Below are 26,459 nucleotides of genomic sequence, written 5' to 3' on the forward strand. Positions count from 1 at the left end.
GAGGAATGGAAAGAGGAATAAAAGAAGCTTTAATCACAGAAAACTGCCCTGGAAAAATCTGAGAACCTAAGAGATGCATTCAGAAGAAAAGAGGAGTTCATCTACTTCATGTATTTATTTACAGAACGTATATTTATGACCACATGGTATTAACATTTGTCTCAAGTGATCTAATCACAAGTAAACAGCACTAAACAAGTGCCAATAGGGTTTTGGAGATGCTTTTTGATCTCATCATGGTTGTAGACTCAGCTATTCTTTAAAACAAAACATTGTTCTTTGTTTATTATTCATTTGGTCAAACTGATTCACAAATTAGTGAAGAAATCTGAGAATCAGTTTGTTGGATCTGAACAGCCGTTTTTAAGACCTATCTGTCTTCGTACAGAATCACTGACTCTCAAATAAAACACAGCTGCAACTCCAAGTGTTTGCTTTAAAACTGTTTCCATTCCTTCTTAAAAAGAGGGCAGATGTTCCAAAAACTCTTTCTTCCTCCGCCACTGAGACACATGAAGCTCTTTATGCATCAGTGAGTGTTTCCTGCAGCTTTAAGTAGGATATCAAAAGATATAGCACAAACGGTCGGCAGGAGGAAATGAAGGCTTGCACAGAAACGAACCAACATCCACAGAAAATCTACCCTATAACTTCCATAGAACTTCTTAACACAACACTCAATAGGTGCTAAAACAGCCCCAGGAGGCACAGAGCTTCAAAGGAAAGAGTTTTTTGAGTTGATGGACGGAAGTTTATCCTGGGACAGAGGTGTCTTCCTGTAAATATTTTGGTGGTGTGATATCTCACTGAGTATTTACAGCACTGGTTAAAACACAGCAGGAGCTCAGAAACTGAATCACAGCCAGTTAGCCACATGCTGGAACATACAATAAAGATACTGTATTACTGTGGTTTGTTGAAACTATCAGACGGTAATATCATTATTGTTTAAGACACTTAAAAGAAGTGCCATAATACCACCATATTTTGGCGTTCTTGGAAGAAACATGGAATACCATATAAAAACCATGGTATATGAATTACATACCATAGTATTACCATCTGATACCATCATTGTACCATGGTACTGTAAAAGTACCTTATGGTTTTGATTTTCTTTTAACATGATGCCATGCTAATACTAAGTTTTGTATACATATACATATACATATACATATACCATGTAAAAAACTTGGTATTTAAACATGGCAAACATTCAGTATTGCAGTTACTAGAAGCTAACAGATGGCCCCATTGTATTACCATGTTTTTTGGACATTTACCATGGTATTACCATATTATGTGTAGAAGTGCAATCTACTTTCAGTACCACTGTATATTTTAAAGTACCACGGAATTACTACCTGATACCATCACAGTATTTTTTATAAGACATGGTACCATGGTAATGCCATGTTGGTACTATAGACCAACATTATTTTCAATACCATAGTATCCATACATGGTACAACCATGCTTTTTTTATTTGGTACTTTTCTCTTTATATGAATTATCATCATCATTAAACCATTTCGTACCATGGTACCGCCAGAGTACCTTTTTTCTTTCTTTCTTACTTTCATCAAATCCTCCTCGTCTCTATTTTTAGCCGTTGTCCTGCTATTCTGGAATTCATTGCTGACTGGCTGCTGCCGAGCGGAATCGTTTCAGGAATGTCTGGAACTTTCTCAAACCACTACAGAGAGAGAAAGCGAGTGAGAGGTTGATCCGTGGGGAGGGGGAGAGGAAAGGAGAAAGCAGATGTGTTTGTTCTTCTGTTGTGGACTACAGTAAGTTTGAATATGTGCGAGTGCGATCAGGACTTCTTATATCTTGAATTGATTAGTGCGCGTGAGATGACTCGTCTTTCTGTGTGTGGTCCATTTAGCAATAATAATCAGTCATAATCTCTCACAGTTCCTGGATCGGTATTACAGCTTCAAAGAACAAGTTCAGAGCGAAAGCCAGGCCATCCAGGCCACCTGCTGATCACAAGAGTACCGATCTGGAGACTAGGGTGCTTTCACACTTGGTTTGATTGCCTGGTCCGAACCTGAGTTCGATTGCTCCCACCTCCCCCTTTCCCTGCTGGACTGCATTCATATTATTTTATTTGGGTCCGAACTGTGGTTTGTTGAAGCTGTTTACCCCGTTGCTTAGTAATGAAGGCGCAGGAGAATGCGGCAAAATGCATAACATTGCTCTCTGCACAGGGCCGTCCCTGGCTGACGCGGGGCCCTGTGCGAGGTAGGGAGCGGGGTCCCCCTCGGTCCATTCGCTGCGACTGCACCAGTTGCACCGCCTAAAGGACAGCCCTGTCTCTGCACTTTTATATATTGACGTTTTGAACCGTTCGTTTGGTTTACAAAGCTTCAGTGCATAACGGCACTTAGGTCTGTCTTACGAATGTACTGCAAATGCTCTAAAGAACACTGAAGGCGAACAGAAATGAGACATACAGCTTTCTGCTTGCAGTCACGCTCGTCAGGAAAGTGAGTGAAACACACACAAACACACATTTTTATCAAATAATACGTCATTAATAGTGGTTTACTTCCGCAATTTGGTACGATTGCGTTCACATCAGCAGCGAACCGTACCCCAGACCACCCTTTTTAAGCGGACTCGGGAACGGTCCGCAGGTCAACGGTTCGCACCCGAGGTCAGAAGACAGCGTTCACATCATCCAAACGAACCAAACTCTGGCGTCAGTTAAACCCGGGTGCGCACCAAAAGTGCTAGTGTGAAAGCACCCATGGATATAATTCCTAGTTGGCTAATTGTAGTTTATAAAACAATTCTCATTTGAATACTGTTTTTGTCTAGCTATATTTCCACTTTTTAAGATCGAAGCAGATTTAAAAGACATATCCAGCAAGTAAATGTAGTGAGCAGCTGATGCCGAATGGTTTTTAAAGTGCATTCTGGGAAGTTTTTTTGGCAATAGAACTCCCTTGGAATTGTACTACTGGACTAGACAGCAGATTGAGACACACCTAAGGACTTTTAAACAGAAAATCAAGGACTGCAGGAGTACCACAACTGTATTTGGGTCGGTCTGGTTTGTGCAGCAGGTCTGCTAAATTTCTCTTTCTCTCTGGCACGCGGCTGAAACGCTCTCTTGTTCTGTTTCCATGGGCCCTGGAGAGCAGCTCTGGATCAAATTAAAGCTGGCAAAGACAGCAGCCTCTCCTTTATATGTTTCTCCCTTCAGATCTTGTCTCTCGTTCATGCACACTTTTAAGTACTCTGGGCTTGTGTAAAATCTTTGGCCTGCTTAAAAGGATAGTTCACCCAAGAATTAGTATTCTGTCATCATTTACTCACCCTCATGTCGTAATAAACCTATTTAACACAAGAGGGGATCCAAATCAATGATCCAAATGGTTCATTGAAAGATTTGAGGTCTACTAACTGAGAAATATTGGATGCAGGATATTCCTCGACTTATGCAAGCAAGAATAAACCTTTAGTGCAGTCAAATGAAGTAGACACAGATATCGCCTCCTTTGAAATGATTCGTTTATTGAGTTGGTTTTACACAGATTTGGTTTTGTGGTACAAAACACTGCTGGTTAGCGAGATATCTCTACTTAACAACAACCAAAGCAGCTGAATACACAACCAAAGCTTTACAACACAACCACACAACCGCAATGCACCATCTCTCTGTTATTTTGTTCTTCCAGTTGTCTTTCAGTGTTTGTTTGTGTCTAGACACACACTCACACATGCACACTTTGTATGACTGCTGTTAAATGAAATGGCTTCACCACCAATAAATAGAGTATAAAAATGCAATTGTAATAATTTTATTATCAAAAAATTAAACAAAAATCATAAAAGATAGCAAAGGCACTGAACGAAAAATACCTTGGCAGTCCTTGTTTCTCAAACTGATACCAAACCCCCAAAAAAAGATTATGGCATTGACCAACAAAAGTAATTAATTAGAATAAAATAATGCATAAATAACATAATAATACTACCATTTCAGTACTGTCAATAAACAATATCCAGTCAAGTTTTCTTTTATGCTGATTCTGACTACTATGCACCAGGTATTTCCAGTTTGGCTGAAAGCATGTTTGAATTTGATTCGCAATGGCCGCCTCTGTTAATCTCACTTGCGATGGCACTATGGTTAGCAATGGCACATTTGGGTAGATGCTCAACTTCGTCCTAAAGTATTAAGACAAATAAGGTTGATAGTGAATATTGTGACACCAAATATTGGGTCAGATCTGTGAGGCGGCTTTTGACATTTCTGACATACATCAAATGACCCTGATGAAACTGCAGTAGTTGTGATTGATCGACTGTTTATGCGAATGCTAGACATTAGCATTAGCACTGCATGTCTACACTTGAAAACCTGTAGAGACCAGGAGAGATCGTTGATTATACGCACAACGTTCTTCTGTAAGGTAAATCAATAATAATATTTTGGAGAATCAAAAACAGAAGCGCAATAACATAAAAATACTAACATAGTATAATTTGATCACTGAATCCAGTTGACAATACAATGCAATACAGAAATGCAGTATGATACGATACACATTAGGTGTGTCTATAATATCTACCCAGGACCTCCTTTGAACGAAATGCCTCCCAAGATCGGTTTCTGTTGAAATTTTTGGTGCAAAAATGTTTTCTATTAATGCTACTAGTCAATTAGCTAACTTAGCATCACTTTACTCTGACATTCTGACATTCTACCATAAGCGCCTTCTTTGGTACAAAATACTTCCCTTATCTTTTCATCTACTTTCTTCATCTCACTATTTCTACACTTACACTAGTCCTTCTTCACATGCAGCAAAATATAAAGCTACGTCATCCTTTCCAGTGAATAATTCAATGTGTCCCTCTTACTGGAAAAGTATCCTCCATCCATAAATACGTTCATGAACATAAACACCTTGTTAAAACCTCTCCTTCTACTACAGCTACTTCACACTTACCTTCTAAAAACATTTAGACATCAGCCTTAAAACTAAAATTGCACTTGAAATTCTGCAGGTAGACAACAAACAAAGGACTAAAGATCCTGAAACAATAAAGCTTCTGTCCCATTAAACATACGACACAGGGAACTCTCTGGGTCATGGTGTTAAGATCTAGTCCAAACATGCCTCTAAAGAGCCTTTGGAATTTGCTGCCTCATCACTGCTTTGAAACTAATAGGTCTACTTGTTTTTTGTTTTTTTTTAAGCTCTAACGGGAGTGTTTTGGACATCAAAGTTCAGCAGAGAACCAATAATCCGTTATTCTTAGAGCTGAGGAATTATAATCCCTAAGCATCAACAGATAAACACCAGGAGGGACAATGTTCCTACAGTCCAGAACCTTTGGAAATAGTCAAACAAGCATGTCTCCGCCTGAACATTCTTTGGAGCTGAGATTGTGTCTGATATTTCTACCTTGAGTTAAACCTTGTTAAGGTGAAGGTGTCCAGAACTCTAAACAGTCACCTAACCCAATCAAGAAACCACAAGAGTACCATTCCAGAGAAACACATGGCGCACACACGTGTTCCTGTCAGGACTCAATCAAAAACAACCAATTCGGCATGTTGGAACCTTGAATTAGCCAGCAGTTTCTGAAAATAAACTTCCTTTCAAGGTAATCATGGACTGACTATTCTCCTTGAATAATGCAGTGTAAAGCACTGGCCTCTCGTCGGTAGTGGGGCAAACTTAACCTTGAAATCTCTGTAGGGTAGGCTTTCTGCTCAGAGGTCCTGGGGCTCTTCTAAGCATTCAATACAAACTCTAAAATAAAATAATAAAATTAAAATAATAAAACGCTGTTCATCTGATGACAGCTTCCTCTGGCATCTCTCTCCACCTTAAGGAAATGACATACATAATTTAATATGAATTAAAATATTTAAAACAAACAAACAAAAAGGCACTTCTATAATTCCATAGATATGATTCGACTCATAGGATCAATATGAGTTTGATCGTTACATATGCAGTTTAAATGACATATCACAATAACCAAGAAAGTAAAATAACAATTATATATGTCAGTTCCAATCAAGGACAACGAGAGATTTCAGTTTCTTATTCTTCCAGTACTGCCAGACCACACCAGTTTTGTATCACTAAATCTACAAAAAATATTAATAAATAATACACAACAACAGTTCATTTGGAGCAAGACCCTGGTTTCTTTTTTGGAAGTAAAGATCACAAACGACGTGTGCTCTGTGAGAGTTTTAAGGTGCTTGATAAACTCAGGTTGGCTCTTATTTTTGTTTCATCAAGGCTGCCGTTACATGATGCCTTACTGTGATACTAACTCACCTTATACTTAATATGTAAACATTTAATTTTATTTCTTGCCTGTAGGGGGAGAAATGTCCCAGAGTACCAACTTAAATGTTACTTACTTCAAACCCTTAAATTCCCCCTAGGCTGTAGTTCCCCAAGTTGTATTTGATACAAATTTTAACTGTGTATAAGATTGGGTTGGGTAAAGGTAAAGTAGGATAGGGTAGGATTAGGGTTAAGGGTTAGGAGTTAAGGTTTGGTTGTGTACAACCTCCAACATCATCCCATTGAAAAAGGACTCACATTCATAGAATCCCAGTTTTGCACTGGTCGTCAACAACATGCCAAACAAACACCTTCCACTTGCTCCACCTTCTTTCTTTCTAGGCCCCTCTCAACTGGCCCCCATCCCTATGACACGTTGTTGCTGATGTCCAGGGCTTGTTGGTACACCTGAGTCATATCATCAAGATCTCCTAGTAGAGAGAAGCTGCTGTTATCCCCTGGAGAGCCCTGCGTTCCTCGGCTGAATTTCCCACTATGTAGGGGAGGAGCTGCCTGGAGACCTTTAAAGTTGGCCAGCTGGAGAAGGTTTTCTGCAGACACGCAGCCTCTGATGTTGGGGCGGGCTCTGGGTGGGGCCAGTCAGTGCCGCTGAAGGAACTGTTGGTGATGGTGTCACTATCCTCCCTTACAATACTAGATGGGCGACTCTGACTGCGCGATAAACCAGAATCGCCAGGTGCTGGTTCCCCAAGGACACTCAAAGGAGGAGCGCCGCTGTACGTAGAATACTTCCCGTTGCGCTTCAAGATCCCCTTTCTACCAACCGCTCGCTTTGGTGGTGAGCTGGCGGCAAGAGGTGTAATATTGCCACCTAGCAGGTCAGAGGACTCGCTGCGCTCTGGGGAAGAATAGTACCCTGATTCCCGTTGTTGGTTGTTTTTTAGGATTCCCTTCTTTGGAAGGATAGAGACCGCCTTGGTAGGAGAGTTGCCTGTTAGCCCCTGCTCCTCCTCGCCCTCTTCACCTTCAGGCCCAGATTCTTTCTCTGGGGTTCCCACACTGGATTCTATTTCTTCCAGACTTGGAGAGCGTTGCTCTTCAGAGGTTCTTGTCTTCAGGATGCCCTTTGGTCTCTTGAGGCCCAGGCTGTCCTCTCCATTACAGTGGGACACACCGACATCATTCTCTTTCTTGGACTTTTTGGGCCGTTGACGGACAAGCAGGAATGGCTCAGACCGGATGGCTTTAGTGGGTCGAGGTTCGGTCCGGTTCTGCCAGTCAATGAGACGAGCCAGCATGGGCGAGCCAGCATCCCTTTGTGATTCACAGTCACACACACTGGTCTTCCAACCCCAGTTTACCCACCAGTGATTGGCGATGTCTTCCACCGTGGCTCGCCGCTCAGGGTTGACCATCAGCATCCAGCGAATAAGACCACGAGCATCTGAACAAAAGACCAAACAAGCTTCTTATTTATCATGATCAAGAACGATAAATTTGCCTGCATATATCAGTACACATTTTTATAAACAAAAGGCATTCTGAACTTTGTCTAAAAGAGTTTGTGCAAGACCAGTACCTGATGACTGGGATGGTTCACGATACTCTCCATTGCTGATTTGTCGAATGAGATTTTTGTGGTCCCCTCCATCGAATGGCATGCTGCCATAGACCAGCGTATACAGCAACACCCCCAGAGCCCAGCTGTCCACCTGCAAATAATGGATGGCATTGATGTCAGGTGACTCTGAAAGAACATTGTGTTACTGCCATACTGTCATATGGAGGCAGGATAGAAATCACATGACAAGACTGGGATGTTTAGTGCTGGCTGTGCTTTTATGCAACAATGAGTCTCCAGCAAGCAGAAACGGCATCAGACAGTACCAGTCTCTCTCTCTTGTTGGTTTCAGGCTGTTTTTCAGCTTCGACTCTATATGCAATCAGTCTGTCCTGAGACTTTCTATTACACAACATACCACCTTCAGCAGTCAGTTATACAAGTCCTGTGAAGGGTGGGTTGAAAGGGCAAGGTATGTAGGCCAAAAATCTCAATCTCAGGCTGGATGGCTTTCCAGGTTCTTGAGTTGTCAGTTCACAGGAAATCACTTATAGATGAAAGTAATTGTTTTGCTCAAGGGCGGCCGCCAGGGTGAGAAGAAATGAGACTTTCATTGCTTTCATTGATTGCAAGGTTTGGCTTTTTTCTCAAAAGGGTTTGACCATTTTGATTACATCCTCTACATTGTAGTGTTTTCTGTACCCTTGAGGAAAACTGCAGCAAATTATTGCACACTAAAGTCAATAAGGCACACTAAACTACTTCTATTTTGATAAACCCTGAGCTATATACCACAAGAGAGGCACATGTAAAGCTCTAAAGAACCTTTCAACTCTGACCGAGGTTTGACATGTATAATCAGAGATACTTAGAGAAAGAAACTCCAGCTGCTCTCCATGTTCAGTTAGGGAAGCACAAGGCGTGTGTTTGCCTGTTCCTAGGGGTCTGTGGAAGGATAATCCCATCAAAGAGCAGAATAAGGCTTCACTAACCACACAGACTGTCTCTGATAGATCACAGCCATGCACAGTGGATTTCACACGCCAGCATAATGAAACTGTGGGGTGTTTCATTTACGATGATGCAAACCTCAAGGGTTTATGTCTGTGCATCACGTCATGTAGGCCTGTAGTAAACCATTCCAGCATGTTTTCAAGACCCTGGAAAGAAGTTCAACATAAAGAGCAGCTTGTAGATTTATCTGAGCATGCCTTACCTCTGGACCACGGTACGGTCTGCCATTGACGATCTCTGGGGATGCGTAAAGTGGACTACCACAGAAGGTCTGGAGGAGCTTGTCTTTATGATACAGGTTGGACAGACCAAAATCAGCAATCTGAATGAATTACAGATACGTCAGTGTTTGGTTTTAGAGAAATAATGCAAAACAAAAAGTTTATTTTTCTGGTTAACATTTACTGAGTAAGTGTTTGTTTTTACAAGGAGTGATTTTTCAATGTCCTGCTCGTTCTGCTCATATTTCATGAATTAAAGGGTTACTCCACCCCAAAATGAAAATTTTGTCACTAATCACTTACCCCCATGTCATTCCAAAAAACCCGTAAAAGCTTTGTTCGTCTTCGGAACACAATTTAAGATATTTTGGATGAAAACTGGGAGGCTTGTGACTGTCCCATTGACTGCCAAGTAAATAACACTGTCAAGGCCCAGAAAAGTATGAAAGGCATCGTCAAAATAGTCCATCTGTCATCAGTGTTTCAACCGTAATGTTATGAAGCTACAAGAATACTTTTTATATGGAAATAAAACAAAAATAACGACAGCGTACACTGTTTGCATCCAGCGGATACTCTCCAAAATGGCGCTACGGTGACGTGGAGGAGACGAATTGTTGAATAAAGTCGTTATTTTTGTTTTCTTTGTGTACAAAAAGTATTCACATCACTTAATAAAGTTCAGATTGAACCACTGATGGCAGATGGACTATTTTAACGATGCCTTTCATACTTTTCTGGGCCTTGACAGCGTAATTTACGTGGCAGTCAATGGGACAGTCACAAGCCTCCCGGTTTTCATCCAAAATATCTTAAACTGTGTTCAGAAGACGAACAAAGCTTTTACGGGTTTGGAACGACATGGGGGTAAGTAATTAATGACAAAATTTTCATTTTGGAGTGGAGTAACCCTTTAAGCCCACCATTTCTTAATTTATAAGTAACATACTTGCATTTAAATACTACTGAGGTGAAGAAAATCTATTGGAATCAGTACAGCATCTTTACCATGTACTATTTTGTGGGACACACTAATCCTAATGTTGTACACAATACAGGATGTGAACTAGGACGTAGCCACTGTTTCAGAAGCATTCTCACCTTTATGTTACAGTTTTCATCCAGTAGCACATTTTCCAGTTTCAGGTCCCGGTGAACAACACCATTCTGTAAAGAAAGCGTCAAAATGCACTTCAGAGATCTGAGGTATTACTGTCATAGCCAACAGAATCATTATTAACCACTGACATCTGTTCCACAAACACTCTCTGTAATTCCAGTTCTGTTCAGACACCAGTTTTTCATTGGAACATGATTGTGCAGTTAGTCCTTGTATTTCTTCTAAAGTAACAAACAGCATTCGGGTTACAGCATGCCCGGAAACCCAGCCACAAGGGGTTTAGGATCTGAGAGGGTTCATTACAGATGTCTGATGACCATGAAAGATGCATGTGTTCAGCATGCACCGCGTTTAGCAGATGGGACTATAAATCGTCAGTTTAACAGGCTGCTTTCTTATGTCGTCTGGCCGACCCCACCCTAAAATCCCCCCCGCATTGTGGTTGCCCATGGCGGTGATGACTCATCATCCTCCCCTCTAGTGTCTGGAAGCTCCTCTGCCCTGAGATATGACATCACGTCATCTTCAGCTGCAAACCAGCCCACCCAGTGCAGGCCCACAGGGACCTTGATTGACTCCGGCAGTGCATCATGGGGAAATGGGACTGTCTTATCTGAAACTCTGGCTATGTTTCAAAACATAGTCATCTGCCTAATTAGACAGCATTTTGATGATGTTCAATAAGGTACATAGGTATGGGAATGCAATCCCATAATGCATTGCAACAAGCTCAGTGACAGTAAATCCTACCAAAAATGGTGGACAAAACAAAAGACATGTCAATTATAAATATAGAGTGAATTTAGGTAAATTGGGACCGTTTTTGCCATTGAGATGACTGGGAAAAATGTACCAGTTATCGTGAATTAGGGTTTTTGAAACTCTTGAAAAGACTTGAAAACAGTACAATTATAAGAAACTGGAAAGTCCTTTTACACAGGCACAAGACTTCAAGGAAATGTACAAATGGGTGGTTTATTACTCCATCGACAGCTCTGCTAAACGTTGAAATGTGTGACCCATGATGCAAAGCTGTTTCACATCAGTTGTCTGTTCCAAGATTCCTCCCAATCTGACAAAAGCCAAAGATAATAGACTCGCACTGCACAGCCTGATTTCATCGAATAACTGCACGTGCAGCTTTGCGGGAAACCCTGATGAAACATGAGGCTCTCTCTGAGAAGAGAATGGGATTGAGAAAGAGAAAGGAGAGAGATAAGAATGGTGCATACCTTGTGGCAGTAGTGCACAGCAGAGACAATCTGCCTGAAGAAGTGTCGGGTTTCTCTCTCAGTCAGGCGTCTGCGTTCGCTGATGTAGTCATAGAGTTCACCTTTACTGGCGTATTCCATGACGATCACTATCTTGTCCTTATTTTCAAACACTACAGAATAAAACAATTTCATGAAAATCTGATCAGTTTATTTATACCTTGTATGTTTATTCATGATATTTCGTACATATATGGATGTTCAAAATCTTTATTTAATGATTTGTATACAAGATTGGAATCAGTACAAAAATGCTAAATGTTTTATTTCAGTTTTGAGTTGCCGCAATAAAGCTGTTATATTGTCCAGTATTTTTATCCTCTACTTCCCATTAAGCAATTCCGCAAGTCAGTGGAAGTACAGTAAGTATCTATATAGAAGTTAAGAAAAAAATCTAGATAAAGTTGTAGACCTCAGTAATTGACCAATTGGATAACGTGACCCATGTCTAGTTTACACAGGCCAAGGCTTCAACAGGGAGGCATCCAGTCAAAAATAAACATGTACGGTGGCGCCTTGTTTCTTCAGAATGCAACCCACAATGAAAAAGTACAAGTACAAAACTACTGGATGCATAAAAATGAAAATACTTTGTTTTGTAGTGGCCAGTCCAGAAAGTTCAGCGGGTCACAGTGAAATCTGTTAACGACCGGGAGAAGCCGAAAAATTCAGAGGAACAAACACAGCAAATTACAGTCCGACGCAGCAGAAAGTGGCTGTTTCTGCAAAACCCCAAAAATCCTCATATGCATCACCCCACCCAAGCATTTGGCGCTGCCGCTGGCTCCTGTCACACGTCCAGAATCGGTTCTCATCTTTTTACAGAAAGCCATCGCTTTCCACAGAACAGCAGGGAATGCAAGCGCAAGGCCTTCTAGGATTGTGCAAATACAGTTTAGAGAGAGAGGGGTAACAGAGTTAACATAACACAGATTTACTGCGTCAAAGAGAGTAAATCACAGTCTTCTCACAGTGATGCTAAATATCGGAGCTCAGCGATAAATTTGACAGTGATATGCAGCCTGTAGGAAAGCAAAATCCCAAATGAGATCATCTCAGTTGTTTCTCATAGATCACAATGAGCTTAAATGCAACTAAAGTGAGTCTTTCCTCAAGTCTCCTGCTTCTCAGAGGTTTCTCCTGAAAGAGACCTCAAATGTCTCAAACTGTGCTCAGATTTGACAAAATAGTCTGCAATCAAAATTCTTAGATCAAAAATATGAGCTTGAACATTTCTCATCTAATTTTATAGCTTTATTTTCTTATCGCATGTCAACAATTGTCTCATTTGTGTGCAATTTTAGGAGAAACAATTGAGAAACTTTTCACACTTGTGACTCGTGAGCAAGAGCAACCTTTGAGTAATAAAAAAAGCTCCTCTGGGAAAGTTCACGCAGCTAAACTGGTACGCAAGCAATTCACATTCATTCCTCTATCTGAAAATTTCCACGACCAGCCCAAACCCATAAACATAATTTAAAACCACACAAAATAAAAATAAAAAAAGACACTCTGACACTGGAGCAATGAAAGACAAAGCCAGACACGAGAAGGGAAAGAAAAAAAAAAGTGTCTCTGGAGACTCATTTAAAGAGGTGTTCTCCCCTCTTTGAGTCGAGCCAACCACAACACAGGCGGAGTCATGACACGGAACAAAGATGAATACGGCAACTCTTCAAAAATAAACTGCCCTATAAACCCAGACGGACTTTGAGCGGAAAAAAGTCGAGTCAGCGCGCCGAGAGCTCGCCAGGCCCACCGTGGCATAGAATCAGCAGAAGAAACCAGACGGCAGCAAAAATGTCTTTAGAAATCATCAACACAGAGTTTCACTGGAGATCTTAACCATTGAAACACATGCTGGTCAGGAGTGGGGAAAGTCACATTCACATTGTGGCTGATCTAGTTTAATTTTAATGTTATTTCATGAATAAAACAAAGCTTTTACTGTCCTTCACAACACAACTCTATTAATAGTTAATGAAAGATTATTAATTATTCACAAGAATTGTATGTTTTATTTATTGCCGAGTATGAATAGATAGATAGATAGATAGATAGATAGATAGATAGATAGATAGATACCTTCATATATAGAGATGATATGTGGGTGGCGAAGGGACGACATGATCTCGATTTCTCGTCGAATATGGACCATGTCCTGTTCATCTTTAATCTTCTCCTTCCTGATAGACTTGATGGCAACCTGAAGAGAAGAAAGAGATTAAGTTTCGATCTTTCCTGTGTTAAAAGATAATAAAAGTGTTATGTTTATCTTAGTAACTTTATGCCACTTTTTTGACAGGAAACGACTCAAGTTAGCTTAAAACTCGCATTGCCAGGATTAGCACCACAGCTAACCACTTAGCCATGGTTCTGACAAAAACCTTCTATTTCTGAATGTCAGAAAAACACCTGAGTAGATTCTTCAAACAGAGAGGTGTAATCATCCCATCACACACACGCACACACAGAATTATCCCATAAACACACATCACGGCTGAGCATATTTTCAGCCTTGTGCTGTGTAATTTTCCTGATGTTTTTTTGGGAAAATGAGGGTGCAGTGTTTGGAAGCGGAATGAAAGCTCTCTCATGCGTTTATTTGGCTCTTGTGGGCCCCGAGGACACTGCACTGATGTCTCTATATGATCACATGACCTGAACAGGCTCCAATATGCATGGAACCCCATTTCCGCCACTGAATAAAAAAATAGTAATTACGACTTTTTATTGCACAATTTTGACTTTTTTCCTTGCAACTGCGAGTTTACGTTGCGATTCTGACTTTTCTCGCAATTGCAAATTTACAAGTTGCAATTCTGACTTTTTTCGCAATTGCGAGTTTACATGGCGTAATTCTGACATCGTAATTCTTTTTTCCCAGAATTGTGAGATATATACTCGCAATTATGAGTTACAAATTCATAATTGCCTGGATATAAATTCGCAATTGCAAGAAAAAACATCAGAATTGCAAAAAAGAATTCAGAATTGCCAAATATAAACTGGTAATTGCAAGAAAAAATTTCAGAATTGTGAGAAAAAGTCACAATTACCTTTTTCATTTTTAACTTAATTTTTCAGAATTGCAAGTTTATATCTCGCAATTCTGAATATATAGCACAACCGTGACTTTATATCACGCAATTTTAACTAATTATAATTCGTAATTGTGAGTTTATATTATGCAGTTCTGAGAAAAAGTCAGAATTGTGAGATAAAGTTTTCATCACTCATAAAATTCAACAATACTATTGTTTAAATAAAATAAAATGTTAAATAAATAAAGGCCATGATGTTCCACTCTCAGTTCCTCTGGAGTTTTAGAACTCCAGAAATGAACATTCTAGAACTGGAGATGTGATGTGGACAAAGAGGAGATGCCCTATTGACTGACTGATGGATGATGTCATGGGGAGGAAAGAGGAAATGATATCTGGGTAGTGATTTCCTGTCTATTTCTGTCCTATCGCACCCTCCCAGGCGTGTGCTACACGTCCATTTAAAGAACAACTGGAACAATGAGTGAGCTGATGACAAAGCTTAGCTGGAAGAGAGGAAGCCCTTTGTCAATTCCTTTTGTTTTGTGATGTCATACCCATAATGACGGTCCCTAAAACATGTCTATCTGGTCCCCCATTCTCAGAACAGCCCGTGTCTTCTCATTAATGGTGAGCGAGCAGGCGGACCGCCGCATTTCTTGGAGAAACCAAAACCACATGTTTCCGAGGAGCTGAAGGTAAATCACAGACTATATCCATAAAAGGAAAGCCCTTGCGGAATGCTTCAAAACTGATTATGTGGAATAAAAAGACATAAACAAATCCAGAAACCAGGACCAGTTCTCTAAAAGAAGAATGGACAAAACCGGCACTTTATTGGAAAGCCATCAGCGAGTGTTTTCCATGAGCTCATGAAGTTATGTGCAGCTGAAGGTATTCACCTCCCGCCAGGTCCGCTGGAGACGGCAGGAATACTAATGCTGCAGTTTGTTCAAACACAGCAGGAGCGAGAGTTTAAAATAATCTCCAGGAAAAAAAAAATCACAGCATTCCCACAGAGGTAGTAACAGGATTCTGACACGCGGAGCTTTTTATTTGTTTATCTGTGTGCGAGCCAAATGAACAGAATACAACATCAATAAAAGCGCAGATAAGTTTTTGTATTTCATTAATGGTGTTTGCAAAGAGAGGGATTTGAACTGTATTTGAAAGTATTATACTTTGTCATTTAACATGATCTCAAAACATGTAGTGTAGAGGTATGTTACTTTTTTATTAAATAAATTTTTTTAAAAATTGACCATGTAGCAATCTCCCCAGGCAACATAGCAATCACTCCGGACACCCTAGCAACCTCCTAGCAGCCACCTCAAATGTTCTAACAATCACCCTGAATGCCCTAACAAATGCCCATAATCGTAACAACCACCCAAGTAAATACCTAGCAACCACCCCAAATACCCTAGCTACCATCTAGCAACCACCTCAAAAACTTTTGCAATTATGCTGAATGCCCTAGCAACTACCTCAAAACCCTAACTACCACCCTAGTAACCACCCAAACACCTTAGCAACCTCCTGGCAGCCACCTCAAATGGCCTATCAATCATCATGAATGCCATAAAAACTACCCAAAACCCCAACAACCACCTTAGTAATTGCCTAGCAACCACCCAAGCACTCTAACAACTACATATCAATCAGTGTGAATACTTTATCAACCATTTAAATCCTACCAATCACCATAGTAACCACCCTAGCAACCATCCCAAGCACCCTAGCAACGACCTCAAATGCCCTAGCAACCACCACAAAACCCTAACAACCTATTTAGTAACAATCTAGCAACCAGCCAAACACCCTAGTAACCACATAGCAATCAGCGTGAATACCCTAGCAACCACCCAAAACTCTAACAACCACTCAGGTAAATACCTAGCAACCACCCCAAATACCCTAGCTACGATCTAGCAATCACCCCGGACACCCTAGCAACCACCTCAAACGCCTTTGCAATTATGCTGAATTCCCTAGCAACCTTCCAAAACCCTAACTACCACCCTAGTAACCACCTAGCAACTATTCAAACTGATAGCAACCTCCTAGCAAGAACCTCAAATGCCCAAGCAATCACCCTGAATGCCTTAACAACCACCCCAAACTGCTGTACCACAAAACTAGCAATCGTACATGAATATCCTGAAATCCACTTAGCAATCAGCGTGAATACCCTTGCAACCACTTATAAACCAACCACAAAGGTAAATAACTAGCAACCACCTCAAACACCTTTGCAATTATGCTGAATGCCCTAGCAACTACCCCAAAACCCTGACAACCACCCTAATAACAACCCGAGCAAACTTCTAGCAACCACCCCAAAACCCTAACAACCACCTTAGTAATAACCTAGCAACCACCCAAACACCATAGAAACCACCCAAAACCCTAACAACCACCTTAGTAATGACCTAGCAACCACCCAAACACCCTAGCAACCACTTATCAACCACCCAAAACCCTAACAACCACCTTAGTAATGACCTAGCAACCACACAAACACCCTAGCATCCACTTATCAACCACCCAAAACCCTAACAACCACCTTAGTAATGACCTAGCAACCACACAAACACCCTAGCATCCACTTATCAACCACCCAAAACCCTAACAACCACCTTAGTAATGACCTAGCAGCCACACAAACACCCTAACATCCACTTATCAACCACCCAAAACCCTTCAACCACCTGGCAATTTAGGTTGCAAAAGGGTGGAAAATTTCTAGAAACTTTCCAGAATTTTTGGAAACTTTCCCGAAATTTATCAGAAATTTTCCACCCTTTTGAAACCCAACTAGAAATTATCCTAAAAGCAATTATCCAAAAATCCAAACATCCTAGCAACCACCAACCAATCATCCAACATGCTAACACCACACAACAACACTGAATAACATTCCAGCAACCACCAACAACGCGTCTGATAGTATATTTGCTAATTCTTCTCATGAAATAAACTGTTCTGCCAGCTGAAGCCACTAGATGTCGCCACGTCCTTCAGAAAACATCTGAAAACTCAAACACAAACAAATTATGAACAAGAGATCAGTTTTGTTTACCTTTGATGACCAAGACTCAGATATGAGCGTCTAACTGACCCTGGATCAGAATTTAAAACCCACTACACTCCATCAGACTGTTCTGGCCCCCATACAGGATATTAATTCTCCACAACATTTTCATTTCCTGCTCAAGATGGCCTTTCAAGTGTCCGTCTGCTTTTGCACTGTCACAGTGACCTTTTCAGACACAGACGGACGAGTCAGACGGACATGTGACCCATCCATCACACACTGTGGAAGGAATGCTGACCGTTATGTGGACATCCGATCTTGTTTGTACATTCAGATACACAAACATGCAATGCAAACACAAGCTCATACGTGCGAGAGCTCACACACTCATGCTATCTGTCTGTCCGCTCAGGTCATTATGGCGAATCTAAGGCTGGTAAAGCCATAAAGAAGAATATGTTACGCAATGTCTTTGGTTATCTGTGCCTTAGGTGTAGAGGTCAGGAATATGCTGTTCTGGATTGTTGCTTATATCAACAGTCAGAACCTTCTGTTTGGCTGTGTACGTGATAACAAACAGTAAAGCTTTATCACATTATGTTCAGTTTGTTTGTTTAGCAAGGGACATCACCTAGAGGAACTACACTAAATATGATATGAGTTGAACATAATGACCCAAAGGAATATTTTATTTTTCTGAGGCCGATCTTTCGTATCTCTGGAGATTTAATGGAGATCGCAGTTATATTTGTTTTAGGGATCAACTTTGTCTCTTAAAATTATTTTGGAGATATAAAAAGAGACGCAAATTAGACGATAGATGACATACTGAAAGGCCTGAAATACAATTTATGCAAATACGTGAACGTTTTCAGGTGTGAAAGCTTGTTTTTGTGTAAAACAGAATGCAAGTATGCGAACACAAACACTTCTAAGTACACAAGTGCAATTTCCAAAATATGTCAGAACTATTAACTATTAGCAATTATTAACACAATAAAGCAGAAAAAACGCAAATGTTTGCAGGTGTGCAAGGTCAATTTAGTGTGTTACTGCATTATTCAAAGCAATTCATAACATAATTTAAGTATGTAAACGTAAATGCTTCTATGCACGCAAGCTCTATTTCAAAGATTATTGTGCTAAAAAAAAAAAATCAGAATGCAAGTATGCGAACACAACTGACTTATTCAGAAAGCAATTCATAATGCAATGCAAGTTGGCAAATGCGAATGCTCTTAGGTCAACTGAATGCAGTGTTGCATTGTGTCATTTTTCAAAATTATATGCATAACTATGTGAAAGCAAAATGTATCAGAACGCAATTAATAATTCAATTCAAGTATGCAAGTGCGATTTCACATTGTAGCATTCTAAAATGAATCCGGACACCATTAACACAACGCAAGCAGAAAAGGTAAATTTTGCAAGTTTTTGCGTTATTCAGTGCTATTAGTGATGAAATGCAAGCATGCAAATGCGATTGTTTTTAGGTACAAAAGCTCTATTTCTAGAAAATCAGAGTGCAATTAATAACTCAAATGCAAATACTCTTTAGACAAGCAAAGCCAATTTAATGCAACGTTGCATTCTAACGTGTTTCAATATGAATGCAAATGCTTCTAATATGTTGCAAAACGTGAAATGCAAGTATGTGTATGAAGTGTGAAGTCGCACTAAAATGTGCCACAACGCAATGCGAGTACACTGCATTCTCAGCGATTCCACAAAGGGGCACTAATGCTTCTTCTGTGTTTCACAGAAGAAAGCAAGGCATACAGTTTTGGAACCAAATGAGCATGATTAAATGCTTACAGAATTGAAATTTTTGAATAAACTATCACATACAGGAGAAAGAATCAAAATACTGCAGTGCTGTCCATGTGTAGGCGTGTTTTAAGACTAGTCTCTATGGCAGTTATCAGTGGTTTCTACGTCTGTTATCTATACGTCTGTGCTGTAACTCTTTACAGACAGCGTGTCCAGCCGGTTAACAGTTTTTCTGACTAATTCCTGCTAAGCACACTAAACTCGTGCCAGAAAACAACACAGTATGTCTCCCTGAGTGACTTTATGTTTATGGGCCCACAAACACGCATGACAAATTATGTTTTACCATGCGTCTGAGTTTGAGGTAAACGAAAAAACATGTATGTGTAGTGTGTGCGCCGTTTTATTTTTAGGTCAGTTAGTGTGCACTCATACTGGCTTCAACAGCCTGCCAACACTCTAATGGCACTCTGCCCACCAATAAACTCAGACCTGTGTGTGTGTGTGTTTATATGGCTGTATGTGTTGTGAAATAGCCTGGATTGTAAATTATTAAACTAAAGGATGGCTATATATCTGCTTACAAACCATAACAGCCACCAACAACAGTGTTTCCATGGAAATATACATGACTAGAGGGCATTTCAACTGCTAGAATGGGTTGCAGATCTATTCCTGAGGTAAAAAAAAACAAACAAAGCTAAATGCTAATAACAAAACATAACTAACTATACAGTCATTCATAGTTAGCTTATTCCCGTGTCTTTTGTCATCAAAAGCTATACATCCAATCAAATTCTAATGTATTTTAATGCAAGTTCATCAGTTACTTGGTAGAAGCTAGTCAAATTAGCCAGATGCAAATGTTTATCCTCAAAACATTGAACAAATCTACTCAAGGTAAAAGAACTAGCAGCTAACTGTTTTGAACAAAATTGGACCCCACTGACTTTCAGAGAGTGGACCAAAAACACTGAGGCATTTTTAAGACTGACATGAGGGTGAGTAAATGACCAAATTTTCACTTTTGGTGGAACTTTTGCAGAATGGAAAGATTTAATTGCTCCTAGTCGCTGTTCCAGGTTCTGTGGTGACTGAGCCATTTAGAGGACAATGTTAAACAACAACCATAGCCACGTGCCAAAGCGTGCCGAACGAATCCGGTATGTTTGGTTAATGAACAAACGAACACTAAATCTCTGCCTGACCTAGATGCCCACAGCAGAACTTAGCATCTAGGTCAGAGTTCATTAACAACTCGAGGGTCAGAACTCAAGGTCTCTAACACATTTGGCGCTGGTCGCATTATTATTTACGGCAAGAGGTCAACAGTGACCTTTAACCAAACTGCAACAGAAATGGCCAATCGTTTGAAGAGTGTTGTGTTTCATTGGGGGCTATTAGAGCAACTTTACCGGAGATTTAAAACATCTGCTCTTGCACAAGTGAACGCGTGCGGCGCACACGCGTGGGGTGGAATTCCCATGAGTTGGACCGAAATGAGCCAAACACAACAACAGATTTTATAGCAGAGCTGACACCCTAAATGACAAACTACAGCCGGCTCAAGATCCAGGCCAGTTCTATGTTCGTTTATCAAATGTGACCCTGGACCACAAAACCAGCTTAAGTGTACATTTTTCGAAATTGAGATTTATACATTATATGAAAGCTTTCCATTGATATATGGTTTGTTAGGATAGGACAATATTTGGCCGATATATAACTATTTGAAAATCTGGAATCTGAGGGTGCAAAAAAATCTAAATATTGAGAAAATCGCCTTTAAAGTTGTCCAAATGAAGTTCTTAGCAATGCATATTACTAATCAAAAATGAAGTTTTGATATATTTACGGTAAGAAATTTACAAAATATCTTCATGGAACATCATCTTTACTTAATATACTAATGATTTTGACATAAAAGAAAAATTGATAATTTTGACCCATAGAATGTATTTTTGGCTATTGCTACAAATATACCCCAGCGACTTAAGACTGGTTTTGTGGTCCAGGGTCACAAATGATTCTTCGATTCAAAAATTCAATCACTGGTATATATCAATGTATCATGGCATTTCCATCTGATATCACTATGGTACCACCACAGTATGTTTCAACTAGAGGAGGACTTGCAGGAATTGAACCTACAACCTTCTGGATAGCAGTTCAGATGTATAACCACTACATCAGATTGATTTATTCATCAGACGCTTGAAGCTCTCACCTCTCTTCCAGAATGGCGCTCGATGGCCTTCTTGACTTTGCCGTACGTTCCTCTCCCCAGGGTCTCCAGCAGCTCGTAGCGATGCTTTAGGTTGTGTTTGTGATGATGTTTCTTCACACCAGAACTGCTGCGTTTGACCTCACCGGGGCCCTCAGGGGCCTCCACCACCACTGAGGGGCCCGGTGGGTCACCTGGCCTTTGTGTCTCCATCACGTGGGAGGATGATATTTTACACCTCCCTCTATGTTTAAATATCTTGACTAAATGCTTTGAAATATTGATAATATAAGACCTAATTAATATAACTAATTAGCATATAAATAAATAAATAAATTACAATGCAAAGGTTTATTATGTTAACATATAAACTAATTTATGATTGTCAATAATGACTCATCTTTTAATGAGGTGTCTATCTATTCTACCTATAGCCGGCTATGGTAGGCTATCTAAAAGAAAATAATAATCCCAGTCTAATTATGAACGATAAAACAGGGCTATGAACGGACTAAAAAGGCATATTATTAAAAAGAAACTAATGAACACGTGCCATGTGGTTTTATGGCACTTATAAACTGCTACAATGTATCATTCACAATTAGAACGACAATGTATCTATTGTGCACTATTCTATTATGACGCGTTCTATACCATTATGACGTATCCTACTCCGTTATGACGTGTTCTCTTTCCCGTGGCGCGTTCGATCATGATTTCTCCGTTATTCCTTTGTTTCAATCTACCGCAGAAAATCTCAGGCGAGAAAGCAGCGACCACGCCGGCGTTCTGGACGTAAATCACCCTCATTCTGGCCGCGGATCCGCCGTGGTGTCAGTCAGCTCGGTTCTGGTGCCGGTGATCCGTGATATGAGGCTCGGTGCGCGGGGATCGGACGGAAGGATGTGCTGCGGTCTCGTGTCTGCTGTGGCCATGATTCGGTGTGTTCGGCCCGTCTCTCCTCCTGGTGTCCTGGTCTGTGATTCTTTCTCTCTGTCCTTCAGGCTGAGGAGCACTGAATAAAGACGAAGGGGGCGGAGTCATTGTGTGTGTGTGTGTGTGTGTGTGCGTCTCAGTCTCTCTCTCTCTGACACTGATTTTTGCTGATTTTCTGATTCTGCTTTACTAGGGGGAAAACAGAAAGGTAAAGTGTCATTTTTATATTAATACCCACCATACTGAGACGTTATGCAGAGATTATAATACACACTGTATATAGAATAGATAAACTATATATATATATATATATATATATATATATATATAAAATATAAATATTTTAAAAATTGAAATGTATTTTTATTTAAATGTACTTTAGATAGCTAGCAACACTCATATTTATTATATTACATTTATAAATTATTTGTATATTATACTACCATTAAATACTGTATAATTAATACTGGGGCATTAACATAAAATACTATTACATGTAATTATTTCCTTCTTTTTAATGAAAAATAAAATAAAAAGTTACATATGTTAACTTTATTTTACCTATTCTTTATTTTTATTATAATTAATGCCCAGCTAATGCCATATTTACTTTAAGTTAAGCCAGTAATTTATTTTAAAATAAAGATTTATTTAAATAATTAAAATATATAAAGATTTTATTTCTTTATTTTTACTGTTGTAGTTCTAATAAAATGTTTTCCAATCACTTTTATTAAGTCAAGAAAAGCCTGTATTTATTTTAAAATAAATATTTATTTAGATAAACAAAAACTATACACATTTATTTCAATTTTTATTACACTTTATTACTCTGCATTTATTCACATTTTTATTTCTCAGCATTTTTTATTATTTTATTAATTTTATTTGTTTTTGGGGGGAGGGGGGAGGGTCTTGCCTTTTATATAAAACTGGATCAACGTGCATGGAGTACTTGAGTTCTGATGCAAAATAATTTGCATAGAAACTGTTTTGCCATTTGTTCAGCATGGAGTCAGATTCATTTTAATAAACGGTCAAAGGTCTAAAAGCAAAGGTCTGTTGTATTTCATGTTTTAAAGCGGCAAAGATGCCTCCATCTTTTAATGAGGTATCTATCTATTCTACCTATAGCCGGCTATGGTAGGCTATCTAAAAGAAAATAATAATCCCAGTCTAATTATGAACGATAAAACAGGGCTATGAACAGACTAAAAAGGCATATTATTAAAAAGAAACTAATGAACACGTGCCATGTGGTTTTATGGCACTTATAAACTGCTACAATGTATCATTCACAATTAGAACGACAATGTATCTATTGTGCACTATTCTATTATGACGCGTTCTATACCATTATGACGTATCCTACTCCGTTATGACGTGTTCTATTTCCCGTGGCGCGTTCGATCATGATTTCTCCGTTATTCCTTTGTTTCAATCTATGCCTCCAGCTTTGTTCATAAGCCAAATGTTGCCTCATGTCTTCAGTTATGGCCCTCATACATAATCCAGTAAACTCTGACCAAGTTTAGATGACCTGAAATAACCACACAGAGATCTACAGATTAAATATTCCTGATGCAGTTGAGTTGTTCTCCTGACTGCAGAATGCATCACCTGCAGCTCAGATGCAGTCAGACATGCCTGAAACCTCACCCTGCATATTCTGCCTCAGCCAATCAGCTTTGTTTTCTTTTGTTTGCTTCTGTTTGGATCCTGCACAGTGTAATTTAGCCACTGATTGGTGGAGGGGAAGTTTGAGTCAAACAGACTCCAGACTGAGCCATTTGTCTTTGTTTGATCTGGAGAGCTCTGGGAATCTGGACGGTCCTGTGTTGTGGTGAGCGGTCGGGCAGCGGACTTCAGACTCGAGCAGTAACTGTGTGCATGTGTGTTGCTCCAAGATTTGCATCTCAGATGAAACTTGGCCTCAGATGCACCCTGAAATCAGGTATCATGGGAGACAAACTGCCCCCTAGTGGTGGAAATGCATGTGTAGGTCACAGTTATTCAGCTCAGCAGTGCCAGAGCATCATGTGTCTTAATATATTACAAACGAATTCAGATCATCCAAATGTTTGAATCAACAAGATTTGAATAAGGATTTGTTTCTTTGATCTTTTGAATGTTTCTAATTCAAGCTTTTGTTTTTATATGTCTGTCCATTTAAAAGCAAAATAATATTCTCATAATGTATGAAACATATTTTATTAAAATTCTACTTGATTCCCTCTCCTGAATTGTGTGATTATTGAGATGTTATGAAAAATGATGTAACAAAGATTTCAAACAAAAGGACTGCTGAATTATTTATATTCTAGCATTTCCTTGATCCTTAGACATGTTATGGTTTCATTTTTCTCTTGGACATCAAACAAAGATTTGTTTTAAGATGTTTCATTCAGGTATTTGCAGCCCCTCAGGCATCTGGCAGAGTTTTCGCCGCAACTATTTCAAGTTCAGCACAGAAACCTGCACAGAAACATTCCCTACACTCAACAAATTAAAAACAGCAGGAACCACAAAGGACAAAGAAAGAAGTGGGGTGTGTGCGAGAGAGAAAGTGATTGAGGTGACCACAGAGAAACGCTGATAACAGAATGGTATATTACCAGCCTTTGATGGTGGGTCACATGTCTGAGTTCTCCAGCGAGAGCGTGTTTGTGTCTAATCCTGAAAGTGATACGACAAACACATCCTTCATTTCAAACGATGACAGGAGAGATCAATCTGACACAGAAAACAGAAACAGCTGCAATGAAAGAGAGACAGCAATAAACCTATAGAATGTTACAAACTATAGACAGACAGACAGACAGACAGATAGACAGACAGATAGACAGACAGATAGATAGATAGACAGACAGACAGACAGACAGACAGACAGACAGACAGACAGACAGATAGATAGATAGATAGATAGATAGATAGATAGATAGATAGATAGATAGATAGATAAAAATACAGAAAGACAGATAGATAGATAGATAGATAGATAGATAGATAGATAGATAGATAGATAGATAGATAGATAGATAGATAGACAGACAGACAGACAGACAGACAGACAGACAGACAGACAGACAGACAGACAGACAGACAGACAGATAGATAGATAGATAGATAGATAGATAGATAGATAGATAGATAGATAGATAGATAGATAGATAGATAAAAATACAGAAAGACAGATAGATAGATAGATAGATAGATAGATAGATAGATAGATAGATAGATAGATAGATAGATAGATAGATAGATAGATAGATAGATAGATAGATAGATAGATAGATAGATAAAAATACAGAAAGACAGAAAGACAGATGATAGATAGATAGATAGATAGATAGATAGATAGATAGATAGATAGATAGATAGATAGATATAGATAAAAATACAGAAAGACAAACAGATAGATGATAGATAGATAGATAGATAGATAGATAGATAGATAGATAGATAGATAGATAGATAGATAGATACAGTATATATACAATACATATATAAATAATATCATGCTATCGTTGTCACATGACCTTTAAAACATAAAAACAATTATTTTGCATTTTTTAATTTAATTTTGTGCAAAAATGTCTTTAATCATAGCAGCCAATCAAATAATGAAAAAACCCACAGATGAGTAATAATGGTTACGTTCAATGCAATCATTATCATTAGATGGGATTGCATTGAGGGATACAGAACCTATTATAGTATGCTTTAGTTGTATACTGCACATATGTCACATTTAGTAAGCCTAGATAGATTTTCTAGATAAATTTAATTCCAAATAATCTGCATAATGTACACAATATTTAAACTGTACACTGCAGATATAGTAGACAGTGTGATAGTGTGCTGTTCCAAATATAGCCTCAATTATGTAAAGATGCTTTGCTGCCATCTAGTGTTGCACCTGGGTGTTGTGATTTTGCACTAATTTTCACTGGTTCACTGTCAGCCAATCA

At 39.3% G+C, this 26,459-nt stretch overlaps 1 protein-coding gene across 1 annotated transcript; it reads right to left on the minus strand.

Moving 5' to 3' along the window:
• Positions 1–3,504: 3,504 nt before the first annotated feature.
• On the minus strand, positions 3,505–22,751 carry nuak1b (NUAK family, SNF1-like kinase, 1b). The gene is given in 8 exon segments (XM_058767507.1): positions 3,505–6,910; positions 6,913–7,734; positions 7,870–8,002; positions 9,068–9,187; positions 10,188–10,253; positions 11,439–11,590; positions 13,563–13,683; positions 21,556–22,751. Coding segments are annotated over 8 exon segments (1,839 nt in total). The 5' UTR covers positions 21,766–22,751; the 3' UTR covers positions 3,505–6,695.
• Positions 22,752–26,459: the final 3,708 nt, after the last annotated feature.

This window comes from Onychostoma macrolepis, chromosome 25 (assembly GCF_012432095.1).
Source record: "Onychostoma macrolepis isolate SWU-2019 chromosome 25, ASM1243209v1, whole genome shotgun sequence".
In the NCBI taxonomy this organism is placed as follows: Eukaryota; Metazoa; Chordata; class Actinopteri; order Cypriniformes; family Cyprinidae; genus Onychostoma; species Onychostoma macrolepis.